Source organism: Panthera tigris, chromosome F2 (genome assembly GCF_018350195.1).
Source record: "Panthera tigris isolate Pti1 chromosome F2, P.tigris_Pti1_mat1.1, whole genome shotgun sequence".
Classification (NCBI taxonomy): Eukaryota; Metazoa; Chordata; class Mammalia; order Carnivora; family Felidae; genus Panthera; species Panthera tigris.
The window spans coordinates 45,611,517-45,639,038 of NC_056676.1; the positions used below are offsets into that span (position 1 = coordinate 45,611,517).

At 35.1% G+C, this 27,522-nt stretch overlaps 1 protein-coding gene across 15 annotated transcripts in view; it reads right to left on the bottom strand.

Annotated features, from left to right (window-relative positions):
* The window catches only part of RGS22 (regulator of G protein signaling 22), a 176,143-nt gene that overhangs the window by 40,967 nt on the left and 107,654 nt on the right, over nucleotides 1-27,522 (bottom strand). For 5 of the 15 annotated variants that reach the window (XM_042972797.1, XM_042972792.1, XM_042972795.1 and 2 more), the window contains 13 exons: nucleotides 27,352-27,444; nucleotides 25,060-25,232; nucleotides 23,733-23,895; nucleotides 21,182-21,340; nucleotides 18,763-18,831; nucleotides 16,265-16,426; nucleotides 10,920-11,099; nucleotides 7,521-7,676; nucleotides 4,289-4,387; nucleotides 2,685-2,778; nucleotides 2,486-2,566; nucleotides 2,197-2,244; nucleotides 1,187-1,298 (listed from right to left, as the gene is read on the bottom strand). In XM_042972797.1, coding sequence (XP_042828731.1) covers nucleotides 2,240-2,244; nucleotides 2,486-2,566; nucleotides 2,685-2,778; nucleotides 4,289-4,387; nucleotides 7,521-7,676; nucleotides 10,920-11,099; nucleotides 16,265-16,426; nucleotides 18,763-18,831; nucleotides 21,182-21,340; nucleotides 23,733-23,895; nucleotides 25,060-25,232; nucleotides 27,352-27,444 — 1,434 coding nt within the window. In that variant the 3' untranslated portion in view covers nucleotides 1,187-1,298; nucleotides 2,197-2,239. Of the gene's footprint in view, nucleotides 1-1,186; nucleotides 1,299-1,411; nucleotides 1,478-1,616; nucleotides 1,764-2,196; nucleotides 2,245-2,485; nucleotides 2,567-2,684; nucleotides 2,779-4,288; nucleotides 4,388-7,520; nucleotides 7,677-10,919; nucleotides 11,100-16,264; nucleotides 16,427-18,762; nucleotides 18,832-21,181; nucleotides 21,341-23,732; nucleotides 23,896-25,059; nucleotides 25,233-27,351; nucleotides 27,445-27,522 lie in introns of those variants that run through there. The other 10 variants (XR_006212830.1, XM_042972794.1, XR_006212827.1 and 7 more) reach the window with 9 other exon arrangements.

The window sequence follows — 27,522 nt, forward strand, 5'->3', positions numbered from 1 at the left end:
GTGCTGACAGCTCAGAGCCTGGAGCCTGCTTCAGATTTTGTGTCTCCCTCTCTCTCTGCCTCTCCCCTGCTTGTGTTCTGTCTTTCAAAAATAAATAAAATATTAAAAAAAAAAAAACAAGAGAAGGCAGAAAAAAGAGAGAAACACTGAAAAGAGAAGAAAAGAAAAGAAGAGAAAAAAAAGAAAATAAAACAAGTGCAATGCATAGAAAACAGTTAGTTACAAACTTCACAGCCACTATGGGGTGTGGAGCAGGGTGGAAATAGATAAAACCACAGGGTTCCAATGCTGTAACACGTACTCAAACCACTGCTTTAGAAGAATAGTTTTTCTGATGCCTCCTGATGCTTTCCTCCTTTACAATGTGTAACTCTTCAAGAATCAGGAATAGCAATTCCTACCTTGAAAATACTATCTGGGACTGTGTGAAAGTAGAAGTTCAATGCTTCTAATCCGGTAATCCAAGTCATAGTCTTTGGAGCTTCTGAGTCCTGAGGCCTACATCTGGTGAAGTTTTATTCTCCCTGGTCATTTCTGACACCTTCTCCTTTCTCTCTGGGGAAGAGGACAGGAAGGTGTATGTCGGGGCTCTCGCTGATGTAAGTGTAACTTGAGTTAAAAAGAGGGATTTTACCTTTTAAAGCTCTTCTCTTTTACCCTAACAGTTCATCTCAAAGAGTGACCTGTGGAACATCTCTATCAGTATCACCGAGGATGTCTGTTAAAGAGGGAGATTCATGGGTTCTGCCCAAGAGCTACTGAATCAGACTCTCAGAGAGTGAGCCTAGGAATCTGCACTGCTGGCAAATGTCACAAGTGAGCCTTATGCACACTGAAGTCTACATCTGAGAACCACTGCTTTAATATATGGCTCCTTTAGAGAGTTGGGGATAGGAATAAGGTTTGGAAGTCACTCCACTTTATGTTTTGGGCCAATTTATTACTAGGAATATTTGCCCCTAACCACTTGCTGAACATGTCTGCTAACCAAATAGAGTAAATGCTCAAAGAATATTTATTGAAAGATTACTTGAGGAGCATAACATGATACTTTCTTAAGTTCTGTGATGAGCAAAACATTTTGATTCTTCTAACCTAGATAGAAGTCATTTTATTCTAAATGAGTTTTTAAAAATTTTATGGTCTTTTTTGTAATGTGTACAGAATAGCTGTCACTTTAAAACTATAAGAGTACAACATGCCAAACTTTATTTAGATGGTAGGCTTGCTCTAATGCAGGCCATCAAAAAAATAATCACTTGAGCTTCCATATCAGTTAAATTTGGTCTAGAGAATTCCTGCAAAAGAAAAATAAATGGTTGAAAACATAAGTAGCTATGGAAAATGTAAATCTAAAATAAACAAAGAATTGTAATAAGGATTAAAAAAATGAGCAGATATGTCAACAAACCATACATGTTGAGGCACTTATAAGGATGGCCTAAGAGGTTGGGGAATTGGCAGAAGGGTACAGCAGCTAGGGTAAAACAAAAGAGAAAAAAGATAAGCAGGCGGAGAACATAAAGGCCTGCTCATCAAACCCTTCCAAGAACCAGAAAACCAAAATCCACGAAAAGGATTTTCGGAAACAAAAAATCAAGCAGTAAGACAGAAGATAAGAGAAACGGGACTTTTACTGGGTTCTTCAAGTACTGAGTCCATGGGGCACACATACACTACATTATACTTCTATACCATTTTGTAAAGGCATTGGTAACCTCTAACGTTAGTATCCAGTCAAAATTATATAATCCCATCAGCATCTGCAAGAAAGAAGGACCTGGCTTGATTTTCAGTTCTTTATTTTTAGTTCTTTCTTACATTCCCAACATGGGGAAATGGAGCTTGGAAAAACTCAGCTTGGGAAAACTTGGGAGACTGAGCTAGAGACTATTCTTCCATTGTTCTTTGTGCAAGAAGAGATAAGGAGTGAATAGAAGCAATAAGGGATCATTCCCTAGAAGCTTTCCTTTTCAGGAGATTGCCACTTAGAGAGCAGGCGAGGTGATCACTCCTACTGTCAATTTGTTAGCAGGGTGTGTGTGTGTGTGTGTGTGTGTGTGTGTGTGTGTGTGTGTGTGTGTGTGTGTGTATGTGTGGCATGTGCATGCTTTGCATGTGTGCAACTGCATATGTGCATGAATGTGTATGTTACAGGGACATGAAAGGTACTGCACAACGTTCAGTCTGACTTACCTTGCATCTAGCAGCAGCAGATTATACACCCACATGAGTACTGTCACTCTGAAAATGGGATAGAGAGTTAGGTTCTCAGCAGAGGAGAAAAAAACACAGAAAGAGAGAGAACACAACTGCGTGCACACACATGCACACACATACACTGAAATTCTCCAAACTTGTGGGTCAGAGCAGCTGGGAGGGAGTCAGTCTTCCTCCCTTCCTGCTCTCTCTTTGCTGAACAGCCAAATGAGAGACTGAACTCTAACAAGGAAGAAAGAATTGCCAATAGTCACTAAAAACTCACTCTGGATGTTGTAGGAAGATACGGTCTTTTTCAAAGACATAGCTGAAGCAGCAGACTTAAAATTTGTAAAAGATGGTGTAGCTGCACAAAAATAAGAGAAATAAGGAAAGCTGTGAAGTGATCATCAGCAAAGTCATCTAGAGTTAATCTGTGATAGAAGGTTAACAAAGAAGTTCTGTAAGCAGAAAGGAAAAATTACCTGTAAATAACTTTTTTTCCAGTTCTTCTTGAATTTTAAGAAGAATCCTCTCCTGTTCTAAGGCTTCTATGTACTTGGAGTAGCACCAGGTTGGCTAGAAAGACAGCTTTCAAAGTTAATTTTGGGAATGTTTGTCCCAGGAAATAAACTGAAGGTAAGATGGCCTATATAAGCCTCTTCATTTAAACCTTTTATTGAAATATAACAAACTTCAATAACAGATCATTGAATAGGACAATTCAATGATGTGTCTAGAACTATATGAGTTATAACTATTTCTCAGTGAATCAATGTTGCAAAGGCTTTATGGAGTTCTTGACAGCTATTCATGCATATATATATATATATATATATATATATATATATATATATTTAATTTGATTATGAATTTAGGTGCTCAAGAGAGATCCAAGTTTTTTTGAGGGGGGTAGTTTTGCATTTGTATTAATTACAATTCTTAAATGTGCAAAATCTATCAGAAACAAATGCACATACAGAGAATCCACACTTGCAAAATGGCACAGTATTATCACTGTACCAATTGCTAGAGTAATTCAACATGTATCTCTTCAATAGCAACAACAATAATAATTTACATTTAGGAAATGCCTTTGGTTTCCAAAAGCTTTTTAGTTTCTTACGAAACTCTTGAGATATATGACAGGAGATGGTCATCATAACCATTCCTTTTTCTCACACTTTCTCCTTTTAACAGACAAGGAAACAGGCTCAAAGCAAATTCAGTGATTTTTTTTCAGGCTCCCAGGTAATACTGACTTGTAAATGACATTGAAAATTAGAAGCTTGTTATCTCTAGTTCCACATTTCACCCTTTTTTACACCACGTTTCTGAAATTTAATGCTAGTCATTTGCTAATAAATGTTCTTCCCAATGGCATTATTACATATCATACACTTTAGAGGTTACCTTTTTCTATATATGGTGTCACAAAATTGACATTCCCCTTGTCTCAATAATAGCTTTATAGTCTATCAGTTATCTTTATTGAGCGGCTGAATTTATTTGACATTCTTAAATGTCAAAAAGATTGTTTCTTGAGCTAGAATCCTCTTAAGATGCAAACACAAGTCATGAAAAATGGACATGACTTATGAAATTTCAGGGACGTGATATTAATGTACAAGTTAAATGTAAATATAAACATAAAAATTGTAAATGTATTCATTGATGGTCATGTACCGGCCAATTTTATGAGCACTTCAAAGAATTAAGAAATTTGAGATTAAGGCTTTGACATTTTTCTTTCTTTTTTTTAAACCCAAGAATATGTCAACCAAGTGTATTCTGTCTTGTTCCCTATCTGCCTTATTCTCTTTTTCAATAAGCTAGTCATTTCAACTGCTGCCACTTAAATCTTCTTCATGTGTATAAAAAAGTATTTTCTTTTATTATATTGTCCAGGATCAGCTGAAATTTTAATAGTCTCTGAAGGCTCAAGGGAATTCCCTTCCAATCTCTCCTAGAATAATTTTACCCTCATTTTCAAACAAGCACAACTCTACTACTGGACAATAACTGAGTTACTGCATTCTACTATCCAATGTTTTAAAGAAGTGGTATCTGTGACACCCGTACAGCTTACCTGTCGACCATATGCTTGCAGGCTGAAAACTGGGTCACTGGGTAAAGCAGCTGTTTTGATAGCAGATCCTGAAGAACTTGCATATTGTTTGCTTCCATCCTGTAATTATATTAAGTTATTAAAAAAGGGGGGAGGTAAAACTCTACTAGTATAAACTTACAGCTAAGGAGTCATAACATTAGATGAAAAAATATCTTGTAATGAGTACCACACTGGAGGTCTCATCAAGTCAGTGTTACTAATTTGACATCATTTATGAACTCTTTACATTTATTTCCTACTAATATAAAAATATTTAAAAATGAGTGATAAATTATGAAGTGGAATGTAAAAATTGCCACCCAATTCTGGCATCTAGGAAAAACCATTGTAAACCTTTTCATAAACATCCATCCAAGCTTCTCACTAGGGAAAGACATAGATATAACCTGTAATTTTAGTATTTATATTTTATTACATAAATTTCATACAAATGGAATCACACTATATGTGCTTTTTTGAAATCTGCTTTTTCATGCAAATTGTTGTGAAAATATTTCTAGTGGAAATGTAAAGGGGAGGGTCTTAGTGTCATTCACCAGTATGCCTACAATTTAATATATAGTATACACCTGAATATGTGGATAATGAAATGTATAAAATGCATCATCAATGAATCAACTGTTCTAAGCACTCAAATCTTGAGTGATAAAAAAATCAACTATATCATCACTTCAACAGGTAAATAATAGTCTAGTAAAGGTATGTATCACAGATAATTTAATCAATGCCTGCTACTGGAAACTTAAGCTATTTGATTTTTTTTTATGATTATAAATGATGCTAGTTGATGACAGAACTCTCCAAGAAATCCAGTCATGAATCAGAGGAAAACTATAACATAGGCACCCAAAATTAATTAAATATTCCTATATAAACATTTGTATACATAAAATAATACTCCAAATCATAAATGCAGAAACTTGGGCCAAAAATAGACCAAAAATATAAAAAGTAAAATGAGTTTACTGAACTTAAAAGAAGACTGAAGAAAAAAAGACAAAAATCTCTGAAAAATGAAGCTATAAGGTACCCAAGGGAGAAAAAATTTGATTGAATAGATAGATAGGTAGGGGATTTATACACATATTATTTATATACACTTTCTGACCCATATACATGCATACACATGGTATATAATATGTATAATATATATGTAAAGTTTAAATATACACATATATACACACATATGATATGCATATAAATCTGCCCCCCCCCCCAAAAAAAAACCACTTAGCAAAGACATAAGCCTACAGACTCAGGAATCTGAGCAATCCTCAAACAGAATAAATACAAAGAAATCCACACGAGACATATCATAATGAAATTCTGAAAGACAAAGACAAAGAAAAAATCTTAAAAGCAGTAAGTAAGAAACAATACCTTACCTATAGGGAAAGGACAGAAGAAAATAATAAATCTTGGAATATCAGGAAGGAAGAAAAATGGGAACAGCAAAAGTATGGGTTAACATAATAGCCTTTTCCTCCCTCCTTGAGTTTCCTAATTTATGTTTGATGGTTGAAGCAAAAATTATAAAATGTCAGAGTTTTCATTTTCTGTTTTATTCTTATGATGGCTTTATATGGATATCATCTGCCATTTTCTGCTCACTTTGAAATGTCTTATATTTTCCTCAACCATCAATAATACCGATGTGGTTCTCAGTATATGCTGAGGAAATATTTAAAATAACTATAAACAAGAGAGGGAAAAAGACTTAAAGTGGGGGGGGGGGGGTGGTTAGTTTCTAGACTCTAGTCAAACTGGGAAAATGTTAACACCAATAGACTGGGAAAAGTTATGTATCTATAATGTAGTATCTAAAGCAACCACTAAAATATCTAAAAAAAAATCCACCAAAATAAAATTCTAAGAAATATACAAATAATCCACAAGAATGCAAGACAAAGGAAACAGAAAAAAATGAAAAATAGAGGGAACAATCAAAACAAGAAATAAAATGGCAGGCATATTAAAAACCATAATAAAGACAAAGAGACTAAACACACCAAATAAAAGACAGAAATTGGCAGAATAGATTTAAAAAACACCACCGGGACCCAACTAGATGCTGTTTATAGGAAACTTAATTGAAATATAATGATATAGAAAGTAAAGGAATGAAAAAAGATACACCACACAAACATCAGAACAGAGCAAGTTGGTTTTGCAGCTTTGGAGAAGTTTGGCAGTTTTTTGAGAACCTCCACAGTCCTCTACATTGTTTATGACACCATATATATGTATAAAACACTATCTTTAAAAAGAGCTGGAAGAATATATAACAAGTTTAATGGTTGCTCTTCGGGATGGGGAGGGTAATGGAACTCAGAGCTGGGGTTAAGAGAGTTTGGTCTTTCTGCAGTATTTACTCTTTCTACAATATTTTAACGAGGGGAAAAAAATGAGGCAAAATGTTAGCAGTGTTTGTCATCATATTACTTTTGTATTTTTTGACACCTTCTAAATTTCTTTTAAAAAAATAGAATAGGTATAAGCTTGCAAGTAAATAAAATACATTAGTCATGAGCAGTTAGCCTTTTTCAATTCAAAGAAAGTAGATAAATATAAAGAGACAGACAGATGAATGGGTGAATAAATGGACAGACTGACAGACAAATAGGCAGGCTGGGCAATTTATGATTCATATTTATAAATTCTGCGGTCAATGTATCAGTCTGTTATTGTAATATTGAAAATGCTTTCCCATGAGTACATAACATTTTTTTCATTCATTCATTTTTGTTTTCGTTCCTGGTTTACTCAGTAAACACTGCTTAATAATTGAGCCTGTGCTGGACACTGGTCTAAGCGCTATGATACACAGATGCACAAGACAAATACTATCCTTGGGAATCTCAGTCCAGTGAGAATGACAGATGCAAAAACTTATTCATGAGACAATATAAAGCATTCTCCAAGAGAGGTAGGAATGTTACTACAGTGGATGTGAACTGCTTGTGCGACCTAGGAGGGTCAAGAAAGCTTTCACATGGAAGAGGTGACATTTGAGATGTATTTTGAGAAATTCAAAACAAAGTCTGAAACCTCTGGCTAAAGGCTTAAAAGCCACTAAAATCTGTATTCTATAATGTCTCTGTATTTTCCCCAGCCTGAATTCTTCTGCAAATTCATACACACCACATACCTTTTAAAAGTCTGACTCAACTCAAAATGAGTCTCGTCTTACCTTTGCAAATTTCTCGTCTTCTGTGACTGCCAATTTTTTTTTCTTATTATATTCTTGTCTTCTCTCTAAAACACTCATAATTTTTTCATCAGTTAAGTTCTTCCTAAACTCGCAAAACTGAGGCCAAAATTTAAATAGAACCCCAAAAATTGTCATCTGTATAAAAAACAAAGTATGTCTCAGATTACAATTTTACACAAATGTACCAATTTAAACTCTAATTCACCATAATAATGGATTAACTATTCTATCTTTAATATACAGCATGTTTCCTCCAACTTACTGTCTCCAGACATCTTGGCATAGTTTAGCTCAGCACATGCTTATCATCAATGTTTTTTACTACCAATGAGAAGTCTTTCTTTAAAAATAAAACCATATACTTAAAAGTTACTTTATTCTTTATGTTTCCCTAACCAATTGATTGTATTAATAAAGAATCCATTAGGTCTTTTTAAATAAGAAATTTATGTTTTCTTTTAAAACATACACTAGTTGATCTGCCACACACTCTGCTGTTTTATGCAAGTATTCCAAATATTCAGTCCATCAAGAGGAACGCCTCTGTGCCCCCTTTTTCTTTCTTTTAGAGAAAGGAAATACCTCTGGAAAAGCTCTTAAACAAAGCTGCAGATCTAAAAATAAATCTTGAGTAACTTTTAAATGATATAATCTCTTTTATGTGAGAGCAAGAAAAGTAACATTTAAAAAGCAGGGTGGTATCCCGGACAAAGGCTTTCTATGAGGACACTCCACATTAAGTGATTAATTGCGATATTTATAGAGATAAGAATTGTTGCTCAAAGTCCCATGCCAAGTATTTCCATTAGTTCCAGAGGCATATATTACTTCCAAGAAGGTAGGACCTGCCACATCAGATCAAGTCCAACATCTTGTTACTAGGAATGGCCTTTACCTAATGCCCTAGAGAAAACTGAACCATCCCATTAGGCTCCAAGCCAACTCTTCAGAGGAAAAGAGGAATTTATAAAAAGTAAGTGCTGCAGTGATCAATAGAGTCCTCAACTGGCTGGTATATTTCATTACTCCTCTTTTCTGTACATGAATATTATTAGCAATTCTAAAATTTTTTATTCCTTTTAAAATACAGTTTTATCATTTAATTCTGTAGCCTCTTGGCATTGTGATCACAAAAGCTAGAGATACTTTCTTTGATGAAATGTAGGCTTTAAACCAAATTTAATTTACATTTACCTGCTATATCTTTATTTAAGTAATCCCCTGATCTAATGTCAAGGGATCGTGGTAGTTTCTATATGAACTTCTTAAACAAATACTCCTCTTCCTTCTCTATTTACCAACTATTGACCCTACTTCTCAGTTATCTATCCTAAACCTGAGTCATTCCCTGCTCTCAAATACATTTATTTCCATCTAGAAAGTCTTCCAGCAAACGTCATTCAATTAGAACACAATTTTTCAATGGCAGACATAAAACGACTCTACTCCTAAAAGCTGCAATTAAGATTTTAAGTTAATAACATATGTGTTAGTCACAAAAATTGCTCTGTACCACGAGAACCTTAAAAGATAATCAAACTGTAGGTAGGAAAATGTTGTAATAAATATAGAGCTACTTTGCTCACTGGCAGTAGATGGGCAATGACTTTAGTATGAGTTAAAAGGGCCAGTGAAAATTTGGTTGAGTGAAGAAAACTTCAAAGTTATTAGGGGTGCCGGTGGGGGATAGGAAAAGGTCACACTGCTAACAATATTAGAACAGGCAATAGGCTTTTTTATCTACTATGCAGCCCTTTCGCTTAACTTTGCTCTCATTTCCAATTTGATTTTACTCCTTTCTGTCACAATAGATCACTTCTCATGTCAATCATCCATGAGTTCAAGTATGTTATCGAGTGCCTATTCCGTGCTAGGCATTTGGGCCACAAGGATAAATAAGAAACATGCCTTGCCCTCAAACACCTTACAATCAGGTGGGAAAGTCAGCATAAAAATAGTCATTTTCAGTTTTGTGCGATAAACAGAAACATATACAGGATGTTACAGAAGCACAAGGGAGAGAAGATGATAACACAAAAAACTCAGGAGGGAAGAGAATAAGGCTCCTTTGTAGAACCAGAGATATTTCAGCAAGACTGGTGGGTGAGGGCAGGGAGTGGTAAGAGATGTGCAACCAGACCTCTGGTTTGCACACCTGGGTAGAAGGTGATGCTATTCCCTGAGCTTCCTTAGGAAATGCAGGAGGAATAATCAGTTTGGTGGGGTGAGGACTCTATAGAAAGATTCTCTTATTTTCTGATGCTCTAAAGTCCACATTTAAATTATGTCTAGGACTCTATTTTAGGAAATCAAGTAGAATGCATAAACTAGAGGACTCCAGTACAGTTTGCTGGCTTCAATCCCTAGACAGTATGGCAAAACCAACCAATATAAGCAGTTCCAGACATGCACTTGCAAACTCAAGGTCTTTGATGTAGATGGGCAAGCCTTGGCCTGGTTATCCAGAGACCTAGGCTAGGCTAAGTGATCTCTAAGATCTTTTCACAAACATACTACGATTCTGGCACCATGTTTTCTCTATTTCTCTTTAGCACTTCCTCAATCATTCATATGTATTTTCACCTATTTTAATGCATAATTTGGATTATGAGTCCATTTCAGTTCCTCAGAGGCCTTAGAACACAGCTGGCTCACAAATGAATGTTAAGGAATAATGGCCTTTTTTCCATGCTCAAGGGCAATCGTATCCTAAATCTCTGGTTCATATCACTTAAATCATGACATGGCCTTCCCTATTACCCCTATTATAATTTATTTTTCTTAATCATTTTTCAAGAACAACATCACTAAAAGGCTTTTAAAAATGCAAATAAATTATGTCCACCAAATCACTGTTTTCTATTATTTATCTTAAAAAGAAGTAACTTGAGCAGGTTAACAGGCATGATTTTCTTTTCATGAGCTTGTGTACTTTATGTTGGTTAGGTACTTAAATCTCCTCTCACTTATTTTATGAGCTATGTGAATATTCCAATCTTTAAAAATACACAAATCTTGGGACACACATATTTTACACATATTTGTGGTAGCAGATTTTCTAAAGGAAACATGAATGGTGGGAAAGGAAGGAGGAATTGGCTGGAGTTTTATAAGCTAAAAACAAAAATGATAATCATAGAAAGTCAAGGATAGTATTTAAATAATTATATTTGCTGTGTATTATCAACAAAATAGTAAGTTATTAGTTTCTTATGTTCTGTGGAATATGCAAATATTTTTTCATTAAATAGAAGAAATCTCAGTTAAGGAAGGAAGGTCGTAACCCTGTCAAATATGAACAATGCAAAATCTTTAAAAGAATATCTAGATTGTTAATGTATTTTAAAATACGCTTAACTGCATGCCCTGATCTCTTACCTGTGCCTCTCTAAATACATAGGGTCCTAACTCCTTCCTGTGTTCAATAATCTTCTGGGCTTGCTCTACTGGAATGTCAATTTGTAAAGCTGGTGGAATACTAGAATTAATAAAGCAGTTGATAATAGTCATGATCTTCTTGTGAATGATGGACTCATCACAATGAGAATGGCACAAGTCCTGAACAAGGAGGAAAGAGAGAACAATATATGATTAACGTATTCCTAGAACACTTTGTAGAATTGTGGCAATACATCTTCCAGTAATACATAGATTTTAACTTCAGATCAAGAGGACATGAGGACATGTGAAAGCTATCTTTCTATAAAATGGTATCTTCTATTTCTCTTGGGTTTGAGGAACCTAAGACGTTGATGCATACATCGTACATAAATACAGGTTTCATTTACCCTTGAGTGCTTCTACTCCTAGGTAAAGGAACAGCTTCAAAGTCACTTTGACTCATTTAGCAAATTTATATTGGGTGCCTACTATATACCAGCTGAGCCCCAAGATAGTATCTGCCTTTAAAGGCTCAATCTTACTGGAGGAGAAGCAAGAGAACACATTACTTCAATATGAGTTAGCTAATAAGTACTACAGTAGAGGTGTACACAGGATCCTAGGAGAACACTGAAAACGGGTACCTAACTCAATCTGCAGGTGGATGTAAATGCTTTCCCAACCAAAACTGCTTCAACACCAAGGTGACTTAGGCTCGAAAGGGCAATATAATTGCAAATGGCATATTGGATTAAGGGTTAGTATCCAAAATTTATAAAAAACTTATCAAACTCAACACCCAAGAAAACAAATAATCCAGTGAAGAAATGAAAAACATGAACGGACACTTTTCCAAAAAAGACCTCCAGATGGCTAACAGACACATGAAAAGATGCTCAACATCACTCATCATCAGGGAACTACAAATCAAAACCACAATGAGATAACACCTCATGCCTGTCAGGATGGCTAAAGTTAACAACCTAGGAAATAACAGAAGTTGGCAAGGATGTGGAGAAAGGGGAACCCTTTTGCACTGCTGGTGGGAATGCAAAGTGGTGCAGCCACTCTGGAAAACAGTATGGAGGTTCCTCAAAAAATTAAAAATAGAAACTACCCTATGATCCAGCAATGGCACTACTAGGTACTTATCCAAAGGATACAAAAATGCTGATTCAAAGGGGCACATGTGCCCCGATGCTTACAGCAGTGCTATCATCAGTAGCCAAACTGTCTGTCAACTAATGAATGGATAAAGAAGATATTACATATTACACACACACACACACACACACACACACACACACACTGGAATACTACTTGGCAATCAAAAGAATGAAATCTTGCCATTTGCCACAACGTGGATAGAACTAGAGTGTATTATGCTAAGCTAAATAAGTCAGAAAAAGACAAATACCATATGATTTCACTCATATGTGGAATGTAAGAAACACAACAGATGAACATTGGGGAAGGGAAGGAAAAATAAGCTAAAAACAGAGAGGGAGGCAAACATTAAGAGACTTTTAAATACAGAGAACAAATTGAGGGTTGCTGGAGGGGTGTGGGGTAGGGGGATGGGCTAAATGGGTGATGGGTATTAAGGAGGGCATTTGCTGGGATGAGCACTGGGTGTTACATGTAAGTAATGAATCACTAAATTCTATTCCCGAAATCGTTATTACACTATATGTTAACTAACTTGAATTTAAATACAAATAAATATAATTAATTAATTAAAATAAATTTAAAAAAATTTTAAAGCAAAAAGGGCAATATAAGCAGGATGTTGGCAGTGACAGGTGCGCCATTATGTATCTTTTAGTATTTATACTTTTATAGTTAACCTATTAAATTATCTTCCTTATACCCAAAGAACTCAAAAATAGGGACCATACATTTAAAAGGCCCAGTTTTATGTGACAAATGCAGGGCTATCATTTTTTAAAATAAAGAGGTAGCTTAGGTTGAGTTTATGGCATTTCTCTGTCAAAGACATTGTTCTCCAAATCACAAGAAAGCAAACAAATTTGGAAACTTGTAATTCTAGGCCAGAAATGAGCTAACACTTATTAAGTACTCACTGTATGATGGGCATTGTAATCACTATCTTATGGGCACTATTAAAGAAAGAAGAATTTAAGTGCCGGCCATATAAAATCCTACATAAGTTATATGTGGAAAAAGCTTGATATAAATGTTACATTAAGACAACAGTTAGCATTTTTAACTCAATTTAGAACCCCCCCTCAGAAAATGCCTATTTATACAACATATGTTAGATGTGTTACCAAATGTGTATTTTTTCCCATTACTAGTGAGATTATCATATATAATTATTTGGTAAGCCTCATTTATAATTATGGAATAAGTTTTTGGAGTTTTCATTTTGAGGGTGAAGGGACAAAAATCAGAATTGATTTTTTTTTTCTAATTGTTCTGCCCTACTATGCCATTAGCTCAGTTAACGTTACCTATCATTAAGGTCCCAGTTTATTTTTATTTTTTTAAATGTTTATTTATTTTTGAGAGAGAGAAAGCAGGGGAGGGGCAGAGAGAAAGGCGGAGAGAGGATCCAAAGCGGGCTGTGCACTAACAGCAGCATAAGGGCTCAGTTTAAACAGAGTTTCCTCTAGAAGGCTTTTGATGACTCCCTCGGTTCAGGAGAGATGTCTATCTTAGGTACTCCCATTACCCCCTGAGCTTCCATCACCACTGCCCTAGTCACAGTCTTACAACTGCCTTGTCTACCGCTCATCTGTCCCTCCCATGACAGGGTAAGCTCTAAGAGGGAAGACTATTTTGATGATGGTTGCATCCTCAGGATTTTTCATGGCCCTTGGTAGATGTTCAAAAAGTATTTGCTGGATGAATATACTCTTCCAGTTTTTTTCTATGGACACACACATACACATACACACACACACGCACATACATGTACACACACACTTTAGATTAAAGTATGGTGTTTTATAGTAACTAGGTTTTTTAAAAAAAATATCCTTTCCCATCATTGATTATTCTCCTACAGCATGATTTTTAATGGCTGCAGAGTATCTAGGTTCTTCCCAAATATTCACAATTCAGAACAGTGCTTAAGAACACTGATTAATCATTGTTCTGAATTGCGAAAATATGGAAAGAACCCAGATCTTTATCTCTTAGCATATTACCACAATCTTTGCTGGGGGCAGGGAACATAACTTAGTGGTTAAGGGCATAAACTTTAGCAATAGAATGCCTTCGTTCAAACTCAAGCTCTACCACTTAATTAGCTGCGTGATGTCAGAAGTTTCTTAACCCTTCTGTGCCTCAGCTTCTTCATCTATTAAATGGCAAGAATAACAGCTTTGACCTACTAGGATTCTTATAAAGAATAAATTAGTTGTTACACGAAAAGAATTAAGATAACATGTGCCAGATAGCAAGCACTTAATAAGAGTAAGCTATATAAAAGTGAGTTCAGTAAGATTTTGCCAGGTGTAAAGCTTTCCACCTAGCAAATTCTCTCAAGACCCAGTTCAAATATTATCGCTTCTGCTAAGATTTGCTTGACCTACTACCCTCCCTGCATCATTTCCTCTCAGCGCCAAAACTATACCTAGTTAGAACATGGATCATAATCAATACTCTTTCATGTTATTTGTTTTCATGGATGTCCCCCTCCTTGAGGGAAAGCAATGTATTGTATTTACTTTTTATTCCTACTATTTAGCTTAATGGCTGGCATACTAGGTACTTAATAAATGCTTACTGAATGAACAAATTCCCTCCTATAGCATGATTTGTAATAGCTACCTAGAACTGTATGTCCTCCATTCTATACCACAAAAAAAGATATTTAAATGAAGACCAAGGACAGCTTTGAAGAAGAAGCGGTCACACAACTAAGGGTTGACTTTCTATGAGTGTGGTTTCTTAAAATGCCTTTCTTGCAAAGTTTATTGTATTACCTCTGTCCTAGCAGGGTTGGGCTTATTCATATTCTTATTAGCTTAAAAATAATTCTGCCCACTCACAATAGCTGCCTTTTCTGGAAAACAGGCTCTACCTCCTAATTAAAAAAAATTATTTTAATATTGCTTATCTTGTGACAGACTTTGAAAAAACTTATCTCAAAATATTTTTTCTGAGAAAATTTCTAACGTGAGAAGAGTACAAAAACTGTTCATAACAGAAAAGGGTAGAAAAGAGTTTCACGGCATGTTGGAGAAAGTTTGGAGATAGACTTTATTGAGAAATTGCTAACTATATAGAATATAAATGCTGCAGAATATTTGTATTACATAATTCATACTTAGATTATAAGACCAATTGAAAGTATTATCCTCTTGAATTCCAGTTTTATTTTTATTCTCTACTTTTATAATGGGATAAAATAGGCTACTTGCCCAGAAATGAATCTGTTACCCAGGGGAGCATTTAGGCAGAGTCTGGATGCCTCTTCTTAAGTATTTCTAAACAACATTCCTATATTCAAGTGTAGATTAAATACCTAGAAAGTCCTTTCCTTTCTTTAATGCAAAGATTCAATATGATTTCAATGAACACTTAAACCTAAAAAACAAGTGCCTAACCACTTGTTCTTTGACTTATTTGTTATTGTTTTGTTTAGAATGTGGCCATTCTTTCTTATTTATTTTTATTTTTTATTCTTTGAGAGAGAGAGAGAGAGAGAGAGAGTGCACAAACATAAGCAGGGAAGAGGTAGAAGAAGAGGAAGGGAGAGAACACTAAGTAGGCTCCAAGTCCAGCGTGGAGCCTGATGTAGGGCTCAATTCCATGACCATGAGATCATGACCTGAGCCAAAATCAAGATTCTGACACTCAACCAACTGAGCCGTCCAAGCGCTCTGTGGCCATTCTTGCTAATAGAAAAGCTCCTCTCATCTCTGTTGGTTTATTTATCAATAATCCGCTATCTTTGATTACCATTGCTGGAAATATGGTTGGGAGAAATTCTGGGAAAGAGGTCTTGGTTCAAGTACTGAATATGGATATCTTCAGGAAAAAATGTCTATAGTACATTTATAGAGAAATGCTATGCAAAAATGTAATTAAAACTCTTTTGAGAAAGGTTCTCATTAAGTCATAATATCTGTGAATACCTTGAAAAATCTAATTCTATCATTTCAGGGCTCATGCTTACTCTTCACCGTGTAATAATAAATGTATCTAACATAGAACAATAAATACCTCAACATTTACATATTGGTATGAAGATGACAAAATTGGAATATCTTAATACAAATCTTGTCCATATAGTTACAATTAAGAATCTGGTGTGTTAATGCATTTCCTCCACAAAAAGAGGTGGTTTTCTCCAGCTTCCAATATAATACCTTATATTTTTGTACTTCTTGCCAAAAGAGTACCCCGTTTTCCAATAAATCTCCTTTTAGAGCCACAAACCGTTGAAACTGTCTTGCAGTAACTGGATTCAATAACGCTTTACGAAAAGCCAGGATTTCACAAGATGAAGATATCCATTTACTCTCCACAGGCTGTCCATAACAGAAAATACAGAAAATTAGCTGTGTTCTAAAAAGCAATAATAAAGTCATTTATTAGGCTAAACATTACCAAATTCAACCTCCTTTACTTTGGGTTGTTGAAATTTATGGCAAGGATACAATAGAATTTGGCAACCTTAACCCCTCTGTTCTCCCTTTTCTCTCCTTTATATTCTTATGGCATCAGGTTTTTAGAGGTGGAGAGAAAAATAAATGATTGGATGATTCAGAACATATAGCTACATTGATTAAGGATGTCATTACATTTTGGGACTAAGGTGAAGAACTACACTTTAGTGCACTGTGTGAGTTCTGCACTTAAACAGAAAAATATAATCATAATGTTATGATATATATTGTTACATTATTATGTATTTTGTAATTACATATATATATCAGATATATAGTACATAATGTACCATATATGTAATATATATGTTATGTATTAATATATAACTCTCCTGCCTTTTAAGGAGTAAGAGCACTTGAACATTTAAGATATTTTTTCACATCTTTAAAAAAAATTACCAAATCCTGTTAATTTAAGCAGGAAATTAGTTGTGGAGCTCCTATTTAGAAAAAAATAATGTTTTCAGGTGACACATCTTTGTATTAATAAAATTGTTATTAATACTTCATAATAGAAGAAATCATCATTAATACATTATTTTTAATAATAAACTTCCTCTGAGGATTTACTTTACATAACAAAAAAGCCAGAAGGACCCATAGTGTTTTAGTAATGCTTAAAGGTAATACTTAGTTTATATCTTCACAATTTTGAAATACAAGATGTCTACTTTTAAAATTTTGGCCATTTTAGATCACATATCCATTCCTCTTTAGCCTCTCAGATTAAAAAACATAAGACATAGATTTTACTGAATTTACTGAATAGTAATTATTTTACTGGATAAGTTTTATTAACATTCCCTAAATCTGAGTTTAGCCTACAACCGTCCAAAGAAGCATCATCCCAACAATGTTTTAAATGAATTTAGGAATTATAGTAACAATCAGTCAAAGCACCATGATAAATATCCATTATTGGCTAGGCATAAAATACGTTTCTTGAAACAAATCATATGTGACCATCAATGTGTTTAAGAGGGTTATGTAAAAGGCACTATGGGAACACAAAAGGAGTAACTAATTCTGCCTGGAGTAGCAAAAGCTTTGCAGAAGGGTCTTGAGGATGACATCTGAATTGGAAACTGAAAAGTAAAGACAACACCAGGCAGTCTAGAATGGCAGTGCCTTAACCCAGATAGAGCGATTAGATGTCTAACACTGTTTTAGTGAGGCACATGTCATGTTCTCTGGTCAAAAAGTTAAGACCCTCAGCATATGTTCCGTATTAAAATTACAGCCCTATAAATAGGAACAATTATGTATTAGACTGGGATGTTTATTTAAAACCCACTCAGCAAATAATGTTTTAAGACCTGCTTCTTAAGATACTAAAACTTAAGTAATTTAACTAAAACCTGTAATTTAACTAAGCAGAAAATAACAAAATATATAATGCACAATATGAAATATAAGCCCATTCTACTCAGTATTTCAATTAGAAAAATATAGCAAAAGACAAACATAAGAATGGTTTATTTCCTTTTAAGAGGAAAATACAGAAAAAGAGCATCCTAACAGATACATATAATCCTCTAATAGTCAAATAAAATTTTATGTTAGTTAGTTTGTAGGGGGTCACCTGGGTCTAGTCCCACATTCCAGCAAGATCTGAGGAAGAATGAGTACACATAAATTCGTAAGCTCAAAAAGAAGACTGTTTATCATGCTTGTTGAGAGACAAAATAGGCACTTTCTAGTAAGGTATCATAGCATAGTCGTTTAAATAATCACCAAAATGACAGTTATCTTAATTCTTTTAAAGCCAAACTGTAGTTTCCAACAAAGAGCATAATATAAGATAATTTAACTTGGTAATTCTGCTGCACACATCACCTCATTCTTTTTGTGTAATCCAGTCTCAGTAATAAATAAACTATCATAGGCTGGAACGAACAGCTTGTCTCAATAAATCCATCACAAGCAAGATAAACAAAAATACACATTTACCATCCAATATTTAAAGCATGCTTCTAGGGCTTAGCAGTTCAAGAGGGCTTTAAGAAGGCAGCGCTGGTAGAATCACACTTTCTCCCAGAATCCATCAGCCAATTAAATGTGTCGGTGGTCAGTTGGTGGCTTAGAAAGCAGGGTCTATGATGAGGGTCTCTTTTAATACGTGTATGTGGGGAGGGGTAGAAATAATTCTTTGACAGAGCAGAAGTTGCAAGAGGAAGAATATAACACACACTACTTGCCTTCCAGACCCCGATTTTCCTTTCATGCTTCTGTAGTAAGAGCTCCTCAGCTACATCCCTCATCTGTACCTAGAAGCAAAACCATTTATTTTTTTGCACTTATCCAGAGTGCCTGCATTTTTGTCATCATTTACTAATTTAATAACTTTTAAAAATGAGGTAAAGGTCAGCATGGATAAGAGGTAGTGCAGTTTAGGGGAAAGAGGACCTGATTTAGCAATGGAAGCCCTTCCTAAGTGCCTGGGCAAGTCACTCAAATTCTCTGAACAGTTTCCCACCTGCAAAGTGAAGATAATAATACCTTAGTGTATTGCCCCAAATGCAAATAGAAGTTTCACTTTGGGTTACATGGAAATTGAAGCTGGAGAGATAATGAGGACTTCTCAGATTTTGGTGCTATTTTTCTAGCCACAACTAATTTTAGAACACAAAAGTTATTCAAGACACGGAGGAAATATAGTAGATATTTCTTGAGGTTATTGCCTGTTCACAATATTTTCCCCTGGGAACCACTCCCGCCAAATCTGTGCTATGTGAATCTACCTCCCTGTCCACAGCGGATAGATCCAGGCACTGACCTAGAGAGACCAGGTCTTGGATCATGACTACTGAGTCTTTTTTATAGCCACAGCTGTCCGGGAACTTTCGCTGGGTTTCCAGGGCTGTCCTGGCCCCTGGCCTTTCTAGAGCTTGGGTGCCAACTCTTCCCCTCAGTGTGTGAGATGTTCCAGCACTATTTTATAATAAATTTTCTCCCTTCTCTTTTGTCTTTGGCGTAAGGTTGCCGGAATCAGTTTATGTTGCTGGCCACCCAAAGAATGCTAAGTCAGGAAATGGCTACAAGTTACAATAAAGTTATTATGGCAAACATAGAAAATGTGGTAAATAATACTAGTGAGCCAGAGCCTGAAGGAAAGAAATGAGGAAATTTGAGTTGTCCCAAAGCTTATTTCCAGGAACTTTTTGCCTAAAACAAGACAGCTCTTCTTCATATTATAAATTCTATATTCCCAGCTGTATTGCGTTTTCCATAACTTAAGGTGCTCAGAAGACTGAGGGTATTTCCCGATAAGTAAGGCTCAAAGTGTTTGAAAAACTGAATATAGAAGGCAGTTTTTTTTTAATGTTTACTTATTTATTTTGAGAGCGGGGGAGACAGATGAGAGAAAGAGAGATGGAGAGAATCACAAGTAGGCTCCATGTTCAGCATGGAGCCCCACATGGGGCTGGATCCCACGACCACAAGATCATGACCTGAGCTGACACCAAGAGTCGAATGCTCAACCGACTGAGCCACCAGGCGTCGCAAGGGCAGTTTTTTAAGATTCCTCCTGATCAATACTAATGGTATGCGCTTTGCATACTATAGTCCAAAATTACATGTTCTGCCCCTGTGTTAATTTATAAAGATCAGGTTTGCCTGTTTTAGGTGTGATGACAATTTAAATAATCAAAGTAACATATGCTTTTTATAAAGTAAAAATAAAGCAAAAACAAAAACAAAAAACATCCCACTTTACAAAGTAAGAAGTAAAAACCTTCTTCTTCCCCAAACCCATTCCCAGAAGGCAGATCCTTTTAGATCTTTTTTCATAAACACAAATATAGGTAGATAGGTAGGTAGATAGATAGATAAATAAAAAGAAAGAAAAGGGAATACATAAATAGACAGACACAGAGATATAAGTACATGTAATGGATCATCTTCTATGTTCTGTTCTGCATCTTATTTCACTCAGTAAATAACGTCTATCATATCAGTACATGTGGAAATCTCATTTTTATACTCCCATTTTATATAGAAATCTGCATAGTACAGAATTATCATAATTTATTTATTTATTTCCCCCTTGTATATCCTTGCCCATTTATATGAGGACTTAATAATATAAAATAACTATATTAATAAGTAATATCTGAGTGTTTGCTGTGTGCCAAGTACCATGCTAAGAAACTAAACATAATTATTTCATCTTCACAACTATCTCATGAAGCAATTACTCTTATTAACCCTAATTATCTTTCACATGAGAAAACTATGATTATAAAACTTAAAGTTGTAGGGGCGCCTGGCTGACCTAGTCAGTACAGCATGGATGGGACTCTTGATCTGATGGTCGTGAGTTCGAGCCCCACCCTGGCTGTAGAGATTACTTAAAATTAGAATAGGAGAGAATAGAATAGAATAGAATAGAATAGAATAGAATAGAATAGAATAGAAAAAACATACTTATAAAAGCAAACCTTAAAGTTGTACAATGAACATGTCATAGGGTTGAGGCGAAAACTTAGGAAGGCCAACTCTATGCTCTTAACCACTATGGCATTGAAGTACAATGGCTGGGTTGACAGGTATACACATTTGATGTTTTTAGAGGTACTGTTAATTACTACCCAAAGATTACACTCACTGATATACCTTTATCTTCTGACGTGCTGCAAACTGTTCACTTGCAAGAAATAATGGCAACCACACATTTTCTAGCTTATTTAGGACATGCTTCTGAATTTCAATTAGAACAGGTGCATCGAGCTGCTCATGGAGCATCTTTCCCCAGCCACCACTTAAATTCATTATCTAGGAAGATAAAAATGAAACAGAAACTGCAAACTTCTGTTTTAGTGAAGAAATACTAACAGTCATTAATTTATCCATCCACCCCCAAACCAGCTGCCGAGCAGCCGACAGCACCATTTTCATTTTCCATAAGTTATCTCCTGGCTATACCAGGTACAGTAAAGACTGACAACTCCCCTAACATCAAACAGAAAATTGTGGTTTGTGTGACAGTTCTTTTAGATGTCTGATTTTGTTCACGATATATTTCAGAGAACACAGGAGTGGGATTTTTATCCTGTATGACCACAAGCAATGCCACGTTTTCTCCACGGCCTCAGTATCTTCAAAGGTGAAATGAGGGTATTTATTAGTCAATGAGTTTTGTAAGTGCTCTTCCAGGTCTAATAATCTACGAATCTGTAATTCTGGTCAAATTGACTGATTTGAGAAAACATTCTCTTTCGTGCATGAGGAAAATGGGGCATGAATTAGTTAGGAGACAACCTTGGCTCAGATATTATCAACATGTACAAACAAACGTTGGATTGGAGATGGTGGTGGTAGCAATGCAGGGCTGCCCCCAACAACTTCGAAGAGGAAGACAGAGGCAGCAGGAAGGAGAGAAAGACCAGGTTATACAGACAACAGTCTCTGACCTGCACAGGTAGCACCTATTACAAAACACAATTTCTTTTGTGGCCCAAATCTTCCTTCTGCATAAGTACTGGTTTCAACAAGCTATGAATGGCCATTTTCTGCTATAAATCATTCTTTTTTCTACCTGTTTCTGTGTACACAGCCCTCAAACCTTCTGGACCCCTCAATGGAAAAATTACCTTCTTCTTAGTTCCCTTTCGATTAATAAAACCCATCAAATCCTACTAACAAAGATAATTTTTAACATAAAAACAAAAGAGAAACCCTCTTGGACATCTTTTAGTAATAATGATTCTATATAAAAAAGGAAGAAAAGGGGCGCCTGGGTGGCTCAGTCGGTTAAGCGTCCAACTTCAACTCAGGTCACGATCTCACGGTCCGTGAGTTCGAGCCCTGCATCGGGCTCTGGGCTGATGGCTCAGAGCCTGGAGCCTGCTTCCGATTCTGTGTCTCCCTCTCTCTCTGCCCCTCCCCTGTTCACGCTCTGTCTCTCTCTGTCTCAAAAATAGATAAACGTTAAAAAAAAATTTTTTTTTTTAAATAAATAAATAAATAAAAGGAAGAAAAAAGAAAAAGAGAAAAGACTATTTTGCTAATCAAAGAGCAAACTTGGCCACCCAGCCGAAATTAGGACTGGCAAGACCTACGCAGAATGTAATGTGATGTGGATATCCTTAAGTAGAAAATAAGTAAATAAAAATAAAAGTAAAGCCAAAGATGAGGAAGAAAGGTCACTGGGGAAACTCTTCTGTAGTCAACACAGTCATTTGCTATGATGGCAATGGATAACTTCTCCACTGAATTTTAAATGCTCAGCATCTTATCCTATGGAAGGTTCACACAGTAGCATCAGATACCACGAAACCTCACACAATGTAGCACAAGCCAAACAGAAAATAAATGCCTCCATGTGTTTATTTCATACTTGTGCTTGAGATACCCAGCTACTTTTGCTAACGTATCCCAGATTTGTATCTCAGGGAACTAATGGCAAGGCATTTTTGTCAAGGTTGATTAATTTCAGATTGCCTTCTCCCCTTATTCCCCAAAACGTTTGCTTATTTCCCCCCCACCCACCACCTCCCCGCCCCATAGGATCTAGCTTTTTAATCTGGTATGCCCTACCATGAACACTTCTGAATTTTTCTGACATTTACTGAGTTTAGCATTAATCTGAGATTTGTATTTCATAAATATACACCATTAGGATATGCATCCTTTTAAATTACCAAAATAAAGATATCAAATGCTATACATTTGATCTCTAGGTAGTAACGTAGTACCAAACTTCAAATTAATTGTAACACTTAATTCTTTACATTTCAAAAGCATAAAACTTGAGCCACATTTCATGGATACTCAGTGCCACTGCTGAATCCCAATCTGACATTTTACCATATAGTATGCTAATGACATGTAGCAAGGATTACAATAATAATATAGTAAATAATGACACCATATATCATAGGCACTCATATCTGAATGAACGGATGAGTGGATGAATAAGTTATTTTTATTCTATAATTATTTTTTAAAATAACACAGTTTTTACAGCATATAACGCTTGAGTGCATTTTAAAGGCATTTAATTTTTAGATAATTATAAATAACTTAAAAAGTAAGATATCCAAACTGTCTAACATATAAATCATAAAAGCAAAAGACAAAAACAATGAATTTTAGGTTGTTGGCAAAAAGAAATAAATCATTGGTTTTCATACTTCAACAAAGAAATATGTTTACATGTTGATACCTGGTCCTGCTGATATAGAGAAGCTGGACTTTGGGGGCCAAAGAAATATTTTTTATTAAGGTATTTGTCTTTAATATATATAGATTTTGCTTCCCTTTGCTTTCGGTCTCTGTAAATTATTCTTCGGAACTGCTCAATGTCTGTCCAGCACATAAGGTCCACACTAAAATGAAAACAAAACCAAAGCACAGCCCTTCTTTTATTTTTCCTCTCAATTTTACTAACCACCAAACAAGTTTTTGTTTTGACAGAACTTAGAATGTGATTGTCTTGACTAGTTAGCAGAACCAAGTAGATCATGAAACTAATGAGTTCAGTGTTACCATGTCTCATCTTAGCTAAATATATGAATGAACACAGGTGTACTGGGATCAGAAAATCATCTACCATCATTATGGGTAGGGTCTCAGAGTTCCTCCATTACTGATGGACCAGTATTGTTTATATCTAACCTAAGAAAATCTCCACCCAATGTGTGTCTATTTGGCAACATGCTAAATTTAGAACAATTCTCATCATTAAGAAGGGAAACTATATATGTGAAATTTGGCTCCCAGGTGTAAACACTTTCTCTTAACTTGGGAGAAAATTACTGGAAAAATATATGATGAATATTTCAGTTTATAGTAGATAAATATGTCATAAGTTTCCAAGATTTTGTGCAAAACTACAATGTTTATGTATCAGCCAATAAAATTACAAAGTTTTACAGTAATTTCAGTAGCTTAGAAAAATATGAAAATATGAAAGAGACACTTTTTCAGAAATACTAGTTAAAGCACCTGTCTAGAAAAATGCAAAAGAAAGAAACAGTAGAAAAGTGACAGAATTAAACATAGTGGTGTCTTAATTTATCCAAAGCTAAAACTATTAACAAAATCTCAAAATAATATTTGGGAGGTTGCTATTATCAAAATGCACTCCCCAACAAAAAGTTACCGATACAGATTTCAGATAGGTATGCCATTACTACTGTCATGGATGAAATCTAGCACCAAATCACTTTTATATGTTGAATCAAAGTAAGTAGCTTAGAGGGGCGCCTGGGTGGCGCAGTCGGTTAAGCGTCCGACTTCAGCCAGGTCACGATCTCGCGGTCCGTGAGTTCGAGCCCCGCGTCAGGCTCTGGGCTGATGGCTCGGAGCCTGGAGCCTGTTTCCGATTCTGTGTCTCCCTCTCTCTCTGCCCCTCCCCCGTTCATGCTCTGTCTCTCTCTGTCCCAAAAATAAATAAAAAACGTAGAAAAAAAAAATTAAAAAAAAAAAAGTAGCTTAGAAAAACAGTGTTTTAAGAGAGAAATACATTTCTAAATGGTTATTTTCCTTACCTTGAAGAATGAGCCTCAAGAAACTGACGGAAATGTTCAAACTCCAGTTTGTTGTTAAGCAGATCATTAAAACTGAAGTGCCTATATTCTTCAGGAACATTATTCCAGTATTCTGTTTTTTTAGACACATCAGGAAGTGGTGAAATACCAGTTCCAACTTCACACGTAGTGTCCTAGTGAAATAACACTTTTCATTAAAAAATCTCCTAAATACAACAAATTATTTTCCAAATTTAAAAAGAGAAACTGAAATAAAAATGAACTATTAGGCCAACACCATCTAACAATTCAATAGTAAAACTAGATAAAGAATCTAGAATCTGGCTGTAACTCCCATCAAATTCTATCCTGTTCCTTTCTCTTCCATTCTCTTCTTTTCAGGAACATTTAGAAAACATTTACTATATATTTGCTTATAAAATGTTAATTTTTTTATTTTTGTTAGTATAAGAGTAATACATCATTTGTAATAAGAAAACAAAAAGCATATATAATACTACCATTCAGAGATAACAATCATTAACATTTGTAAATACAAATCTTCTAGTCTTCTTTGCATACACACGTGGTTTATTAAAAATGAAGACAGGACTAAACAAGTATGTATAGTTTTGCAACTTGGTTCTTTTTCTTAACAATGCATTATGAACATAAAGTGTTCTTTTATTTATAACAATTTTGAAAGTTATAGAGTAATGCAAAATATTTTTCTAATAGTACGTTCTTTAAAATTTTTAATATTTATTTATTTTCGGGAGACAGAGAGACACAGTGCAAGCAGGGGAGGGGCAAGGAGAGAGAGAGATACAGAATCTGAAGCAGGCTCCAGGCTCTGAGCTGTAAGCACAGAGCCTGACACAGGGCTTGAACCAACGAAGTGCAGAATCATGACCTGGGCTGAAGTCAGATGCTTAACCGACTGAGCCACCCAGGTGCCCCAATAGTATGTTCTTTAAATGTAACCTTTTCATATAAAAGTTAATTATTAGGCATTTTTAAAACCTTATGTTTTGCAATTTATAAGCTCTATATAAGGGCAAAGAGCTAGAGAAGCTTATTCTTTCAAAAACCTTTCCTCTCCTTATATAATTCATTTACCCCTCTGTTTATTTTTGAAAAGCATCAGACCATTAGAGAAACTACCGATATTTAAAAAGTCAATTACCAATGAAGAGAAGGATTATGGGAAGTATTATACATTTTAGTTCATAAAGTTTAAAATGCAACTTAAAATACAATGAAAATGCTATGTTTCAATTCACAAAGTTTAAAATACAAACTTAAAATACAACCTCATGAACTTTTTCATTCATAAACTTTAAAATAATAACAAAATGTGCTGTCTTTTTGGATTTTTACGTAGCCTTTCCAAGATATGAATTCGTAGTTTCTCAAATAAAGAATTTATGTGTTAAAAAGGCAACTATCATAAAGGTTACATTTAAAAGTCCACTTTATTATTTGTGTAAAATTTTATTGTAAAGGAGTAAAAATTGCAGACAGGTACAAGAGAGAAAGTTAAAATATCACCTGAAACTTTATTGTTCAGAGCTAACCATCTGTAATATTTTGGTGATGTCTCAGATATTTCCAGATACCTCTCTTCGTATATATGTATACATGAGAAAATATATAATTTTACATAAATAGGATTATATGATACCAGTGTTTTTTTCCTTATATTTTTATATAATAATGTGCCCTAGGCATTTTTCACATCAATAAATATAACTGTCACCTTTATGTAGATACACACATTTAATTTTACGACTTTCAGGATCTGAAAGGATTATGTAGGTAATCCAAAAGTTGCAAATTTATAAATCAAAATAACACTTTAATATCCTAGTCAGTCCTATGATCTTTTTCCTGATGCCCCTAAATCCTTTCCATATTTTTTCCTTTATTATTTTGCCTATTGCTGTCACACAAAAGTTCCTTTTCTGTTTAGAAAACTCAATTTAACTCTTTTTTTGAATTGACAAATAGAGCTGCTGCTATACAGAAAGCAATCAGAGATGTTCAAAGGAATAATGTGGTTTGAAGGCTCTTAACTAAGGCAGGCATCTGCTTTGTCTTTTGGCTTTGCTGTTAAATGTGTCAATAAAAAGTGACACCTGTCAAATGCAGCATGCTAGGCCAAGAAGTAGCAGAAAAATGGAACTGCCTATCCCTTACTTGATCAGTACATGATCTCCTCAATATATTATCCCCCTCCCCCTGCCAATATACACAGTGGTAATCCTCTCCAGGATAAAAAGTTTGTTTTTTCTAAGTAGAGAGCTGTCTTACCTCAGCTTTCTTGGAAAATGTCTCTTTATGCAAAGCCTGTAGCTTTCTGAAGTATGTGGAGTCTAGCTGTCTAGTTTCTTCCACCAGCTCCACCTAATAAAACAATAATAAAGCTCATAACATCAAGAGAATGTGCATTATGAAAAAGTGCGGAAAGAATGCACAATTTGC